Consider the following 15,054-nt stretch of genomic DNA (forward strand, 5'->3'; position numbering starts at 1 on the left):
ATGCAGATGTACAATATTTGCAAAACTTAGGTGAGGAAAACTTTAAAACTATCCCTAAGTGAAGAAAGGTAGCCTTGAATAAATAGAAAATACATGGAAAGTCACCCCATGTTCTCAGACAGGTTGATAATAGCACAGAGTCTAATTCTGTAGATCTGCGGTGAGGCCTAAGATTCTGAGTTATTTCTGTCTTGCCTTCCCCAGTGTAGCCTGTTTTGTGCTTTAGAGCTGTTGTTCTCAAGATGTGGTCCCTAGACCAGCAGCAGAAGCATCACCTGAGAAGTTGTTAGAAATGCAAATTCTCACCCCCAACCTGTCAAATCAGACACTTGGGCTCAGCAATCTACATTTTAACAAGCCATCCAGATGATTTTTGGCACACATTAAAGTTTGAGAACCAGCACTTCTAAAGTTTAAGTTGCATAGAATCACCTAAGATCTTGTTTAATGGCAGGCTTGATTCAACAGGTCTGGGATGGAGTCTGATTCTGGATTTCTAATAGGCTCCCTCATGATGCTGATGCTGTGGTTTGAATGCAACACTCTGAGGAGCAAAGCTAGAAGATCAATCTGTTTGTAACTTACTCAAGGCCACCCTGTCCTGTGCCTTCCACTGTCATCTTTTTCTGGGTATTAATGCTAAAAATATGTCATTTTTTCAGTAATATGTTTATTTTAAACCAAATTAACTCATAGCAGTGTGTTCCTCTCAAACCAAATTTAACCAAAAATCATTCTCAGGTTTTGATGGAGTTAGTTTGGAGAAGTAACTATTCAGCATCTATCAAATCATTCCACAGCTCATTCACTGCTTACTGAAATTGAGAGGAAAAATCTATGCATAGGGAGATATTTGCATAATCTATATATAAATTCAGTGTGCCTCTAATCTCTCATTTAACAAATTCTGATTTTCACATATTAATGTTCAGGATATCTTACTTCATAATGCCTATAATTTGATTGGCTTCAAACAACAAGCATTTATTAAACTCAGGGGATTTGGACAGGACACAGTGGGGACCCTTTCATAATATCTGCAGTCTGAGATGGTGTGGCTGAGAAGTCTGCATGGCTGGTATGACTTCATTCAGACCATAGATCTCGGATCTTTTCCCCGGCTGTTTGTTGGGTTCTCTGGTTCTTCTCCATGTCTTGTCTGCTGAAGCTGGAATGTCCAAACGACTTCTTCACTCAGATGCCTGGTAACTAACCTAGAATGACTCTAGCAGTTGGAGCTGGCCAGCTATGATCTCTGTCTCAGTCTCTCCACTTGGCTACTTTAGCCTTCTTCGGGGCTTGGGACTCTTCATTAAGGTAATTGCATTTCTTACATGGTGGCTGGTTTTTACCAGAGTAAGCATTGCCAGAGACCAAGGCATAAGCTGGAATACTTCTGCAACCTGGCTTCACCTCTGCTACATATTGTTGGTTCGTTAAGGTCAGACTCAAGGAAAAGAGGAAAAGACTCTCTCTCTCAATTGGCGCCATTAAGCCATGTTTAATCTACCATGGTTAGGTCTTATTGCAGTGAAACTCAGATGCACCAAAGTTGTACCAGAGACAGTTTGGCTAGAATGAAAGTAAATACACCACAAAATCTTCTTAGAAGTTCTGGCTCATATTGTCTCCTCCTAACTCTGATTTCAGTGACATCACCTTGGTAACTTGAAATTACAACAGAGAAATGGGCAAACACTTCAAATAACCACCTTTTTTTTTTCCAGGAACCAATTGTCATACATTTGTCACACACCATGTTTAAAACCCAAACAATATTGCAACCTCACAGCCCCCACCTCCCACTCTCCCACCTACACACACACACACACACACACACATACGCACACACACACACAACATGACTCTGTACCTCCAAGTTCCCAAGGATATGTGTCATGTCTTATACCTATAGGATCCTTTCCCCAGTTTGGGATAATGTTGCATGATAATAAGGAATTCAGCCCCAGGATTCTCCAGTGAGGAGGCAAGGACCCTCCATGGTATTAGATGTGAGCCACAGCATAAAACATGGTACCTCTTCCTTAAATATTGATTCCATTCATAGATTTAGAGGGAACTAATATATTTATATATTTAAACTAATGTGGATATATTATATAATAGAATACAAAATTTGCATTCTGTAGGAGCCCACTAAAGTGTTTTCAGTTTCTTATACAGTCACAAGGTAATAAATGAACTTCAAGGTTGAAAAAAAGTTCTAATATATAACATTAATATTGTTGTTGCTGTTTAGTCATGTCCAACTCTTTTGTGTCCCTATGGACTGTAGCCTGCCAGGCTTCTCTGTCCATGGGATTTCCCAAGCAAGAATACTGGAGTTGGTTGCCATTTCCTTCTCCAGGGGATCTTCCTGATCTAGGGACTGAACCTGGGCCTCCCGCATTGCAGACAGATTCTTTGCCTCTGAGCCATCTGAGAAGCCCTATACAATATTAATATATGCCTTTATATCAATAGTCATAAGTATAGGGGGGTGTGTGCTTGTGAGTATGTGTACATGTGTATTTTTTAATGTAGAAATCAGCCCATGAAGGCAAAAGTGCCTAGAGCCCACAAGAGTCATAATACAGCTCTGACTCCAGGGGTCTACTTTCAATGCATAGTGGAAACATGGGAAAAGCTCTGAATGTTTGGCATCATATCCTTTCAATGTGTTATTTTTGAGAACTGATGTCTTCAGATTCCAAGGAAATGAATTTTAAATGGTAGCATTTCATTACATCCTTGGAAGGTAGTAAGATAGATTTACTACGAGGATTTCTACCAACTACACCGCAGATCCCACTGTGTGGAAGTGGAGAGTCTGTTAATAACAGGAGTCTGTTAGGGGGACCGCACTCACTCACAAGTCACCACTGCTGCCCCTGGATTCCGTGACTGTATTTACAGAGAGTGGCAGAACTTCTCGCATGGGTCTGTCAGTCATCAGATCTTAGAACCTGAAGCCCCTGAGCCCAACTCCCAACCCCCAACCAATACAAGAGCACCATTGTCACCATCTTTGGCCAGTCACTCAGCAGCAGTTTGAGCACGCGAAACCGTTGTCCTGTCTCAAAAGCTGCTTGCCTTTGTGTTATTGTCTGATTAAGAAATACTAAACGGAAGAAAACACGGAGATACTCAGGTAGCTGTTGATGCAGGAGGAAGGCGTCTGGACCCCGTGAGTCAGTGATGGTGGGTGAGCTGCACGTTTTGGGTGGTACCCATAAGCATCATTGTGGTCTCCTCATCCTCCGGGCGAAGGTCCAGACCATCCTCTACCACCCTGTGGAGGGTGCTGTAGTGTGGCCGATTTTGGTGGAAGGAATGGAGCTCCGAAGCAGCCTCCCAGGCCGCAAAGGTGGGCATGGGGAAGACATCAGGCCTCTTGTTTTCCAAGAAGCATTTCAGGTTTCTCTCACTCAGCTTTTTGGCGTAGTCCACGAATGTGTTTTCCAACTGCTCCTTCTCCTTCTGTGCATACGTCTTCCAAAAACTCAGCTGAAGGTAACTAACTTTAGATCGGCAGCGAGTATAACACGTGGTGAGCAGAGAGAAGAAAGATGCGGAACAAATCAGGAACCATCCTAGAATCTTAGAAAGAAAGAAATACTGAGCACAGCAAAAGCAAAGCCACTTCTCAAGGAGACGGGGTAGTGTTATTGGGAAGTGTATGGCTAATTTAATAACAGACCTCAGTTGACTTCCGTCATCTTAATTATTAACAAGTTTTGTTCTTTGTTTTTTTTTTTTTAATCAAATAAAGTTAGGGTTTACCTAACCTCTGTTCTCCATCCTACCCACCATTGCTGGTATGCAAAGAAATACCCAGAAGGCAGGCAAATGGAAAGGAGCAAAAATATAGATTATCCAAGAACTGGAAGAACCAAGCCCTCATATAGTACTAGCTTTAAAGGAAAGAATTCTGTGTGTGAGCATATTACTAGCTCCTTAGTGGAGTATCTTCAGGCATTGATACATGGATATTCGTGACCAGTGACTGATTTTTCCCACGTTACATTGTTTGCAGAGAACCGCAGACCCACCCTGAGAGAGGTATCATCACTCATTACCGTATCCTATCTCACTATAAAGCAAGACAAATGTAGCACAATAAGGAAACTGAAGCTATAAGAACTGGAAGCTTGCATAAAAGGCAAGGGGGAAAAAAATGAACTTTTGGACATCAGTTCTCAAAAATAACACATTGAAAGGATATGATGTCAAAAAAAAAACCACCCCGGAATGAATTTTTTGGCCAACCCAATATTTTTCACAATTTGAGTTAATTTCATATGTGAACAACTAACAAAGCTCTTTCCAAGTTTATCTTAATATTTTGGTTAAATGGCCCTTAGTATTTCTCAGCAGATGGGCCTATTTGAACATAAAAATAACAATCTGCAAATGAACCCATGCTGATCATAATGGAACAAATAAGCTCCAATGTTTATTTGGAAACCGATGGTTTCCAAACTCTGACTCAGACTACAGAGGTCATTGTGCAGGATCTCAGACCCCACATGAGTGCCAGATCTGGGTTGGCATCAGTTGGGTTTAAATCTCAACTTTCACTTTTTTACAGGTATTCTCTGTGCCTCTGATTCCTCAGTTGTAAAGTAGGGGTTACCCTCCTCAGAATGTAAATTTGAGGATTAAAATGAGGTGATGTAGAAATCCACATGTCTCAGTAAGTATCAGCTATTAGCACGGGCTGCTATTTTTCAATCGCATCCATGTCTATGTAAAGGCATTACTGAACATAGGGTATCTTTCTGATGTGATTAAGAAATGAGATACCACCCCCATCGTGCGACAGTGCTTATATTTACTTGAGTCACTTGTGGTTGGCTACATCAGATCTTCCTCTTTTCTCTAACCTCTATCTTTTTTCCACATAGCCCATCCTCCTGTAGGCCTGTAGGCTTTCTCATTTCAGTATCTAAACCAATTCTGCTGAGTTATTCACTGTTTAATCAGCTTCAGGCCCTCCTCCTCTCATTGCGAGGACTTAGCATCAACTTGCTTTCACCTGAGTCCTAAGCACTGACCCCTCTTGTTTTTCACTAATTCATGGTACCCAGGATCTAACTAGACATGATGGATGGTCCCACCCCAGCCCTCAATAATACACCATTCTGTATGTGTCTTCTTCAAACCTTGGCATTTTTCTAACCAGTTTAAAATATTTACTGTGTGCCAGCAGTTTTATGCCCATTTATGTCCATCACCTCTGTACTTCCAAGGGTAGGTATTATTACCCCCAACTATGAGGACACTGGGGCTCTCAGGGCTCAAACAGTAGCTCTGGGTCACATAGCTGGTGAGCGGTAGAATCAGGATTCAAACCCCAGGCTAGGCAACTCCAAGGTGGAGTTCTTGCCACTACTCTACCTACCCAAAGGACGGAAAGCCACCCAGCTGGATTTCGTTCCTCTGCCCCACCCATGGACGTGGCACTTTTTCCACCCCCACCCACATACCCAGCTGTGGGTCCGGACTGTTTGCTGCTCCTGCCTACAGGAAGCACTGCGGTCAGCACCTGCTATGATACAGCTCCCTTTGTCCGCATCTCTTATGCATCGTCCCCAAAGGAATCAACCCCAGGTCCTTCTCATTCTTCTGAAAAGTAAATAGGTCAGTGTGCCCAGGCTCAGCTGTGGCAGGACAGGAATGATTTCCTTATGCCTGTATTTAGAGAAGGAAAAGCTACCCAGTGGTAAGTGTTTGGATCTGCTGCCACCTGAATGGAGCCTGGTACCCAAGGACACAAATCATAAATCACTCATTGCATCATCACATTTGTAATTAAGACCTTCGTTCAGCAAAAGAAGGAAGATGTTTGGCAGCCTGGCATGTTTTTGTCTAAAATGTGCTTTATGCATTAAACAAAAGGTTTCGTGGGGGAGCTTTTTTTTTTTGTCTAAATTTTGTCTAAATTTTGTCTAAAATGTGCTTTATGCATTAAACAAAAGGTTTTGTCGGGGAGGCTTATTAGTTTATGAAGAGAATCTGAATGTATTGCCAATCAGTTTGGGAACAAATTTTGCTTTGATGTGTTGTTGAAAAGGCCAGTCTATATTGAAAAAAAAAAAGAGTAAAGTCTCAGTATTTTCAGCGCATTTATTCTTAAACAAATAGCCTTCCTGACAGAGTGTGGACCTGTTTATCTACTCCTATTGCTTGTTTTGATTTGTGGAATGTCATTCCTGCTCCTCAAGTAGAATTCAGTCTTTTCCTGAGGCCAGGGCCAGGCTCACATCTGGATTTGTGCTCACATCCCTGAAAGAATGACAAGCTACTTCCTTGTATCAGTTAGGTAAAGCTACAATTTCCTTCTGTTAAATAAAACAATGCCCCAAATCTTGAGCTCCTAAAGTAATGTAAGAAGAACTTTTTAGCTATAGAGCACAGACCGTAGGAGGAAAACTCCCTGGAGAATATGGTCCTGTTTCGCTGGAGGCTATTTAGAGTCTGCCAACACCCTATTTTATACAGGAAATTCTTTTCCATCTTAACAATATTTACACATAGAGATAGCAGTTGCCAGAAATCACACAAGAGAATCTCTATACTAATTATATGATGTGCAACTTTGAAAAGTATTAGCTCATTTGGTTCAGCTGTATTTTAATGGATGTATGCTATGTATGTATGTGTGTGTTTCTCTGAAAAACCAGTTTGAAAATAATTAATAGAAGGCAGTAATTTCTAATTACAGCTCTGCCATTAACACTTTATAATGAGTTAGTGCCATGCATCATTTACAAAGTCAACCCAGAGAAATTGTTTTAAAGTACTTAAGTATTTACAGATGTCTAACTCAAGAGGAGATTTTCTTTTTGGAGGTGGAAAAGACAATCCAATCAGCAATTTTATTAGCCATCCAACCTCTGAAAAGCTTTTCCTGAGACTGTCTTAATGCTGCACCACATTCCAATCTCCAGAGTTTCAGAATTCAGAATTTCAGAGTTTCAGGATTCAGGCTCTACCCTGGCTGAACGGAGTACAGAGAGAATACTTCAAGCTCACGCTGGGGGGCAGGAGGTGTAGGGGAAAGGCACCTTTGTCCCTTCTTACCTGAGACTGGGCTTGCAGCGACAATTTCAGTTCTTCGTTGTCTGTGGGGGTCATGCTGGTTTTTCCGCAAGATACTTTGTAAAGTTCTTTCCAGCACTCTTCAGGCTTGCCTTTGCAAATCAGATCGAGGAGTCTTGGACTTTGGGTCCCGCTCATTGCACATTCATAAAAAGTCCCATTGAGCAAAGCCACAGACAGCCACATCACGGGGGCCACCAATGAACTCAGGATGATCTGCCCGAGGACGGAGAAGAAGCGGCAGTTGTGGCCCCTGGGGAAGATTTTCCTGGGATTCACACAGCAGCCTGTGAAGAGTCTCCATGACCTGTTGTTCAGAAAGAATCCCAGGATCAGTAACACCCAGGCGGGAGCAAACAGGAAAGCCAGCCCGTAGATCACGTTCTCAGTGCCGCAGGGACACTTGAAAGCCACGAGTGAAAAGAGACGCTCACCCCCCACGGTCAGCAGAGCCAGGAAGCTGTAGCCAATGACAGTTTTCTGGTTGAGGATGAATTTTAGAAACCCCTGAAAAGCATCCATGTTGGAGATACGCAGAGGGAAAACGCTTTGCTCTTATTTGTTGGCAGAGCCGCTGTGGCAGTGGCCGAGGGTGGAGCTCTTTCTTCATTAGAAACAACAGTCCTCCTTCTCAGACTGAATTCAGCCAGATAAGGAAACGGTGTCATTCCCTAGGAATGAATATTTCCCAACAGTGTTCAGATAATGCCTCCTACTGGTGGATGTTAGGGCCATGAAACTGGACCAAAACACTGAGAATCAGAGTAAATTCACAGTGAATAGCCCCCTCTTTTATGTTGTTTCCATGTGGCTTGGATTGAGAATCAGAAAGAAATTCCGACTATTACAGATAATAATAGTTTAGGAATTTTCCATCCAAAGGAATAAACATTAGCAGAAGTCGGGTTTCAGCCAATTGGTTGGAAGCCAAATCAAGTCTCCTAGCCTAGACTTTCATGATGGTATTTTTCTCTTGTTACTTAAAACTTTTGCTACTTTGACTTAAGATCTAGAAGCTTCATTTTACATCCTCTTTAACTGATCTGTGACTCTATCAAATGTTTGGATTTGGGCTGTTTGAAATTTATATGGAAAAGTTCAGGGAGAGTTTGAGTTTTGAGTTAAAGACAAAGTGAGAAGGGTTCTCATCATTTCTTTCCTAGACTATCGTAGTAACCTCTTGATTGGAATTTCTGCCTTTGACTTCTTGCCTACCCCCGTTCTCAACCTTAAATTTGTCCTCTATGCTGACACGAAGGAGATCCCTCTAATATAGAAATCCATTTCCTCCCTAGCCTACTCACATCTTCGGGGCTCCCTGTTGCCCACAAGTTGATGAAAGCGAACTTTCCCTGAACCTCATCATGGTATTCTGTGCCCTTGACATGTTCCTTCTATCTGAAACATCCCCCCGACCCCATGCCCACACACACACACACCTGACCTTGTCTACCTGGCAAACACTGGCTCAGTATTCATAAACAGTGTAGAAGCTTCTTCCTCTGTAAATATTTCAAGGGTTACTTCCTAATATACAACATTGTACTTGTGGAGCTTATCGTAATTTTGCAGTTATTTATTTAATATCTATAGCTCCTTTTTAACTGTAAGCTCTTATAAAACAGGAACTACATCTTAATAAATTTTGTATTCTGGGTGTAAACATGATGTCAAACACAGAATGAATGCCTATTCAATAATTCATTTTTCAAATCATTGTTGAACTTCACTGTGTGCCAGGCACTATGCTAGACAGGCAGTGCTCAACGTGTACTATTGAATGAGTGACTGAATCATGAACTTTTTAGTACTTCTAATTATGTATAATTTAAGGAAATTGTCTTCACTTTGCTTTTGCTGCTGCTGCTGCTAAGTCACTTCAGTCGTGTCTGACTCTGTGTGACCCTATAGACGGCCTCCTACCAGGCTCCTCTGTCCCTGGGATTCTCCAGGCAAGAACACTGGAGTGGGTTGCCATTTCCTTCTCCAATGCATGAAAGTGAAAAGTGAAAATGAAGTCGCTCGGTTGTGTCCAAATTTTAGCGACCTCATGGACTGCAGCCCACCAGCCTCCTCTGTCCATGGGATTTTCCAGGCAAGAGTACTGGAGTGGGGTGCCATTGCCTTCTCTGCACTTTGCTTCTACACGGCTTTTAGTACTGAATACACTGCTTTTAATATGAAAATTAATGAAATCACTTGAAAGACAACAACAATCAAGCTGACAAATTTCCATTAATAAACCTCAGTTTCTAGGTCTGTATATTTGGTGACAAGAAAGTCACTTGGACTAGAAGCCAAGGAACTAAGTGATAGTGTAATCTTAGCCATGTCGTTTTTCTTCTCTGAATCCCAGTTTACTCGTTTGTGAAACTGGAGGTAAAAAGAAATAGTCCCCAAGGTTTCCTCTGTCTCTACATTGTAAAATTCTTTAAGCTCTTTAAAACAGCGGACTTTCTTGAAAAGCTACTTTATGACCCACTTATGTGCCTGCCACCACTGGCCCTTGCTCCTTCTCAGAGACGTTATTCTTGGTGATGTGACTGCCTCCACTTCCCAAAGCATACTCTTGGGTTTAATCTTCCTCGACCCCCTCTGTCCCCAAGTCTGTCACCTTCCTTTTTGGCACATGTGTCTTGGGTCCCTTCTAATTCAGAAGACTTTGCTGGGCTCATGTGATAAATATTATGCTAGTATGCTGCCGATGAGTAATATTTTAATTTCTTACCCTTCTAAGGAATATTTTTTTTAAGTTTTTTTCCAAAAATACTGCCTTAACTTTGTGTTTCATAAACCATACTGTTTCCACAGAAAACGAATACTTTAGGAGATTCCATGAAAAAAGTTTAAGAACTGTACACGTTGTAAGGTCAGTAAATTTCAAAGCTGAGCGTGAACTCAGGCTTTCTGACTATGAACTCCAGAAGCTTAACAATTGTGCCTGGAGTGGTATTTGGGTGTCTTACTAGCAGTTCTTTATTTTTATTTATTTATTCTTTAATCAGAGGAAAACTGCATTGCAATATCGTGTTGGTTTCTCCTGTACAACAACGCAGTTCAGCCACTTTGCTGTCATTGTTTAGTCAGTAAGCGGTATCTCTTGTGCGACCCCATGGGCTATAGTCCATCAGGCTCCTCTGTCCAGGGCATTTCCCAGGCAAGAATACTGAAGTAGATTGCCATTTCCTTCTCCACTAATAGTTATTTATTCCAGGCCAAGTTTTGTAATATTTTTTTTCCCTGTTTGCTAGGTTGCTTTCAAGATGTACTTAGGAATTACACCAACTGTGACGTGTAACAACGCAAGCAGAAATGAATTTTCCTTGATTCTAGACAAGAATCCTCTGGTGGAATTTGTGGAAGAGCTCCCCACTGGGCGGTCTTCTCTGTGCTACTGCAACTTACTCTGTGGGATTATCAGAGGGGCCCTGGAAATGGTAAGGCACATACTTTATTTTGGAAGAAATGATGCTAAAGCTGAAACTCCAGTACTTTGGCCACCTCATGCGAAGAGTTGACTCATTGGATAAGACTGTGATGCTGGGAGGGATTGGGGGCAGGAGGAGAAGGGGACGACAAAGGATGAGATGGCTGGATGGCATCACTGACCCGATGGACGTGAGTCTGAGTGAACTCCGGGAGTTGGTGATGGACAGGGAGGCCTGGCGTGCTGCAATTCGTGGGCTTGCAAAGAGTCGGACACGACTGAGCGACTAAACTGAACTGAACAGTCATTATCTGGGCTTCCCTGGTAGTTAGCTGGTAAGGAATCCGCCTGCAATGCAGGAGACCCTGGTTCAATTCCTGGATTGGGAAGATCCCCTGAAGAAGGAATAGGCTACCCACTCTACTATTCTTGGGCTTCTTAGGTAGCTCAGATGGTAAAGAATCTGCCTGCAATGCGAGAAACCTGGGTTCAATCCCTGGGTTGGGAAGATCCCCTGGAGGAGGGCATGGCAACCCACTCCAGTATTCTTGCCTGAATAATCCCATGGACAGAGAAGCCTGGCAGGCTACAGTCCATGGGGTCGCAAAGAGCTGGGCATGACTGAGCAACTAAGCATTCGTTATCTAGTGCTGGCTAATTAACTACCCTCAAAGGTAGCTGCCTAAAACAACAAATATTTATTATCTCACACAGTTTCTGAGGACTGGAAACCTGGGACCGCCTTGCTAGATGGCCATGGTTCAAAGCCTTTCACAGCGTAGCGCACAGGCAGTCAAGCAGTTGGTTGGAGCCGAAGTCTCTGAAGACTTGACTGAGGCTGGGAATTTACTTCCAAGCTCACTCACTGGCCTCAGTGCCTTGCTCACAGCTGACTAGAGGCTTCCTGAAGTTCCTTGTCACAGAGGTTTCTGTAGCGCTCTAAACACCACAGGTGCTGTCAATTCTGCTGGACTTTGGAGGGAACTACTTGAATGATAGGAGGTGGGGTCACTGGGGGCCGCTGGAGGCTTAATTAAAACAAATCTGATCTAATCATTCATTGATTTAACTAAGATAGCGATCAGCCATTGAGCATACAGAGAAAAACAAGACACAGTTGTTGCCCTTCAAGAGCCTTTTGTCCAGTATAGAAGGCAAATGAATGACTCAGGGTCATGGGAGGACCTGGGGTGGAACAGGCGTGGGGAGAGGGAAGTCTTCCAAGTCAGACTGTGGGCTGTCATTTGAAAGATGACAGAGCAGTTAGATGCAGATCTTGGGCTAAGGGGAAAATAATATTCCAGGTAAAAGGAGACTATGTCCAAAAGCATAAAAAAATGTTTCAAGCAAGGGACAAAGAAGTTGAATTAATTCAGTGTGAATTGCATATAGATAGAGAAAAAAATCAAGTCCAAAATAGGATAAAGAAATCTCTTCAGTTTTCATGGATAATTGATTATACGTGCTGAATGACATATATGTATTAGACCTCATGTGGTCCCATATACCCAAATAATTTCAGTGTAGTCTTCTTATTATTTTAATTGGTTTTCAGTTAAATTATGACTAATACAAGAAAGATCTTATGAGAAAAAAATGAGAGTGCATTTAACTTCCATATTTCAAAGTGCAGTGTACATCCTTTTACTGGGTGATGGGCATCACAAAGGTATGTCTTTCTGCACTCAGACAGCAAATACTTTGTCACACCATCAGTTCAGTTCAGTTCAGTCGCTCAGTCGTGTCCGACTCTTTGCAACCCCATGAATCGCAGTATGCCAGGCCTCCCTGTCCATCACCATCTCCCGGAGTTCACTCAGACTCACGTCCATCGAGTCAGTGATGCCATCCAGCCATCTCATCCTCTGTCGTCCCCTTATCCTCCTGCCCCCAATCCCTCCCAGCATCAGAGTCTTTTCCAATGAGTCAGCTCTTTGCATGAGGTGGCCAAAGTACTGGAGCTTCAGCTTTAGCTTTAGCATGATTCCTTCCAAAGAAATCCCAAGGCTGATCTCCTTCAGAATGGAGTGGTTGGATCTCCTTGCAGTCCAAGGGACTCTCAAGAGTCTTCTCCAACACCACAGTTCAAAAGCATCAATTCTTCGGCACTCAGCCTTCTTCACAGTCCAACTCTCACATCCATACATGACCACTGGAAAAACCATAGCCTTGACTAGAAGGACCTTAGTCGGCAAAGTAATGTCTCTGCTTTTGAATATACTATCTAGGTTGGTCATAACTTTTCTTCCAAGGAGTAAGTGTCTTTTAATTTTATGGCTGCAATCACCATCTGCAGTGATTTTGGAACCCCCCAAAATAAAGTCTGACACTGTATCCACTGTTTCCCCATCTATTTCCCATGAAGTGATGGGACCAGATGCCATGATCTTCGTTTTCTGAATGTTGAGCTTTAAGCCAACTTTTTCACTCTCCTCTTTTAGTCTACAGTTTAACAAAGGCAAGCTGGTTGACCATGGAATTCTTAGTAAGAGAGGGGAATGAGTCAGATCTCAATAAATATTAATTAGTAGACTCAGGCTTTTTCACTTACTTGCTTTTACTAGGTATTTTTTCTTATTTATCTTATCTATTCCTGTGACTTAAAATAACTGAAAAGGCACTCTGTTGAGGGCAGGTCTGCAATATACTGCTCTTTTGTGAGTGTATTTTAACGAATAGAGAAGTAAGCCCTAAGGGTTTACTTCAATGTCTGAGAAATAAGAAATGCTTTATTGTGGAAAAGAAGGCCTGGGTATCAAATATTCAAGTCCACAATTTCCAGGTTTAATTTTATACTTATAATTTATTTAGTTGGTGTTGTTTCATAGTTCTCAAAAAGCCGTAAGTGATGGCTGAATGTTGTTAGGAAAAGTGATTGTGTTATTGAGCTAATGACAGAGTGACTTATAGCAAGTTAGCTGGGGAATCGTTTAAGAAGCCATTTCTCCTTGGAAGTTCTCTTTGGCAAGGCACATTGGGTCAAGGCCATCACTGAGTTGGGAATTTGTGTTCTTGAGATAGATCCATAGTTTAGACCTATACTGTGAGCAAAAACAGGCCCTCATTCTGGGCTTGCCTGAGAATCAGCCAGGATGATTTGAGCCTGTCCTGGACCACCCTTCTCTTTGCAGACTCACACACAGAGCTGACCACAGCCAGACCAGCAATGGAGGACACACAGTAAAGGGCCCTTCATCCACAGAATAAGCTCTTTATTATCATTCCACAAGGAAAGTGAGCTCTTTATGGGGTTTATCAAACTGAAAAATAGAAAAATTTAAGAGTTTTTTAAAAAGCTGAATGATATAAGCCCGTTTTTGTTTTTGTTTTTTTTCTTTTCCTAGGTTCATTTGGCGGCTGATGTTACATTCTTGCAAGACAGACTAAAAGGCGACAGTGTGACAGAAATAGGAATAACATTTCTGAAAAAGCTAGATGAGAAAAAGTACAGACGGAAAAAGTGAAGAAAAGCATGCAAAATGCCACAGGCTGGCTGGCTGAGGAGTTAATATTAGCAAAATATATATAGCCATATAAATTTTGAATTTCTTAATAGCATGGGATTTAAAAGGCTTATAAATCAGCCAGAAATTTGAAATGCAGCGCACTAAGATTTAAAGCTGTTTTTCCTTTGCTTATAAATCACATATTTTCAATCTCAAGTCCGCAAGATTTCACATACAAATAACTCCTTGTAAGATAGCAAGCATGAATTCTACATATTATATAGTCTAGTCTAAGAGAGTCTGTTTATTTCATTTACTTATGGTAATGAAAAAGAGGCATACCACCTACACAGTTGGTGTATTTATCTCTTCTTGTCGGGAAAATGGATGAAATGATATAAAATTCACTATATAAAGATAGTTTCTAGATATTGTACATTGCATTCTCTATAGAAACAATATCAATTGCCACAATTTTCCATAGTTTTATGAAGCTGTGGATATAGACTAACTATCTATGGCTATAGACTTTTCTCATATATTGGCTTGGCTTATAGCTTCAGCTTCCTGAAGTTACTGCTGGTTTATAATTATCAAGACAACCTATTTATTTGGATGCTAACTCTGAAATATTTTAAAATAACATTTAATTTTAATTAACTTAATTTTTAGATAGCTGGTAGTAACTAAATCCCTTCCTTTATTCATGAAACATTGCTGTTGTTCAGGCCAGGAAATAAAATGACAGATAAATACTGTTCTTTGAGAAGACTTTCTTATCTTCAGTTAGAAATTTTGGTATCATTTTTATCACTTAGAAATTGCACAAAGTATATTCTGTCACCAGAACAGAATATAGTGTACTGGATTAAATAAATTCACAGTGTACTGGATTAAATAAATGATCATCTTTACCAGACCATAAGCATATAGCAGTCCAGCATCTACTAGGCTCTGCAGAGAACTCAAATGATAAGTAAAAGTTACAGTCAGTGTGGCACCATCAGTTAAAGCTGGTGTAAATGATATGGTATTGATAGACCTCAGCTACGTCTCAGGAACCTACACGTGCAGACG

At 41.5% G+C, this 15,054-nt stretch overlaps 2 protein-coding genes across 2 annotated transcripts in view; one reads left to right on the forward strand and one right to left on the reverse strand.

The window, feature by feature from the left end:
- TRAPPC3L (trafficking protein particle complex subunit 3L) overlaps positions 1 to 14,730 on the forward strand; it is a 58,418-nt gene extending 43,688 nt beyond the window's left edge. Inside the window, exons 5-6 of the mRNA XM_069599192.1 lie at positions 10,356 to 10,541; positions 13,876 to 14,730. Of these exons, the coding sequence (XP_069455293.1) occupies positions 10,356 to 10,541; positions 13,876 to 13,995 (306 nt within the window). The 3' untranslated portion in view covers positions 13,996 to 14,730. The remainder of the gene's footprint in view (positions 1 to 10,355; positions 10,542 to 13,875) is intronic.
- On the reverse strand, positions 959 to 7,750 carry CALHM5 (calcium homeostasis modulator family member 5). The gene is made up of 2 exons (XM_069599189.1): positions 7,087 to 7,750; positions 959 to 3,600 (listed from the first exon to the last, which is right to left on the reverse strand). Exons 1-2 carry the CDS (start codon positions 7,624 to 7,626, stop codon positions 3,193 to 3,195), a joined length of 948 nt encoding a protein of 315 aa, XP_069455290.1. The 5' UTR covers positions 7,627 to 7,750; the 3' UTR covers positions 959 to 3,192.
- Positions 14,731 to 15,054: the final 324 nt, after the last annotated feature.

This window comes from Ovis canadensis, chromosome 8, assembly GCF_042477335.2.
Source record: "Ovis canadensis isolate MfBH-ARS-UI-01 breed Bighorn chromosome 8, ARS-UI_OviCan_v2, whole genome shotgun sequence".
Taxonomy (NCBI): Eukaryota; Metazoa; Chordata; class Mammalia; order Artiodactyla; family Bovidae; genus Ovis; species Ovis canadensis.

Coding starts and splice junctions, on each gene's coding strand:
- CALHM5 (XM_069599189.1), bottom strand. CDS start 7,626: ATGGATGCTTTTCAGGGGTTTCTAAAATTCATCCTCAACCAGAAAACT. Junction 3,601..7,086: donor CGCTGCAAGCCCAGTCTCAG/GTAAGAAGGGAC, acceptor TTTCTTTCTAAG/ATTCTAGGATGGTTCCTGAT.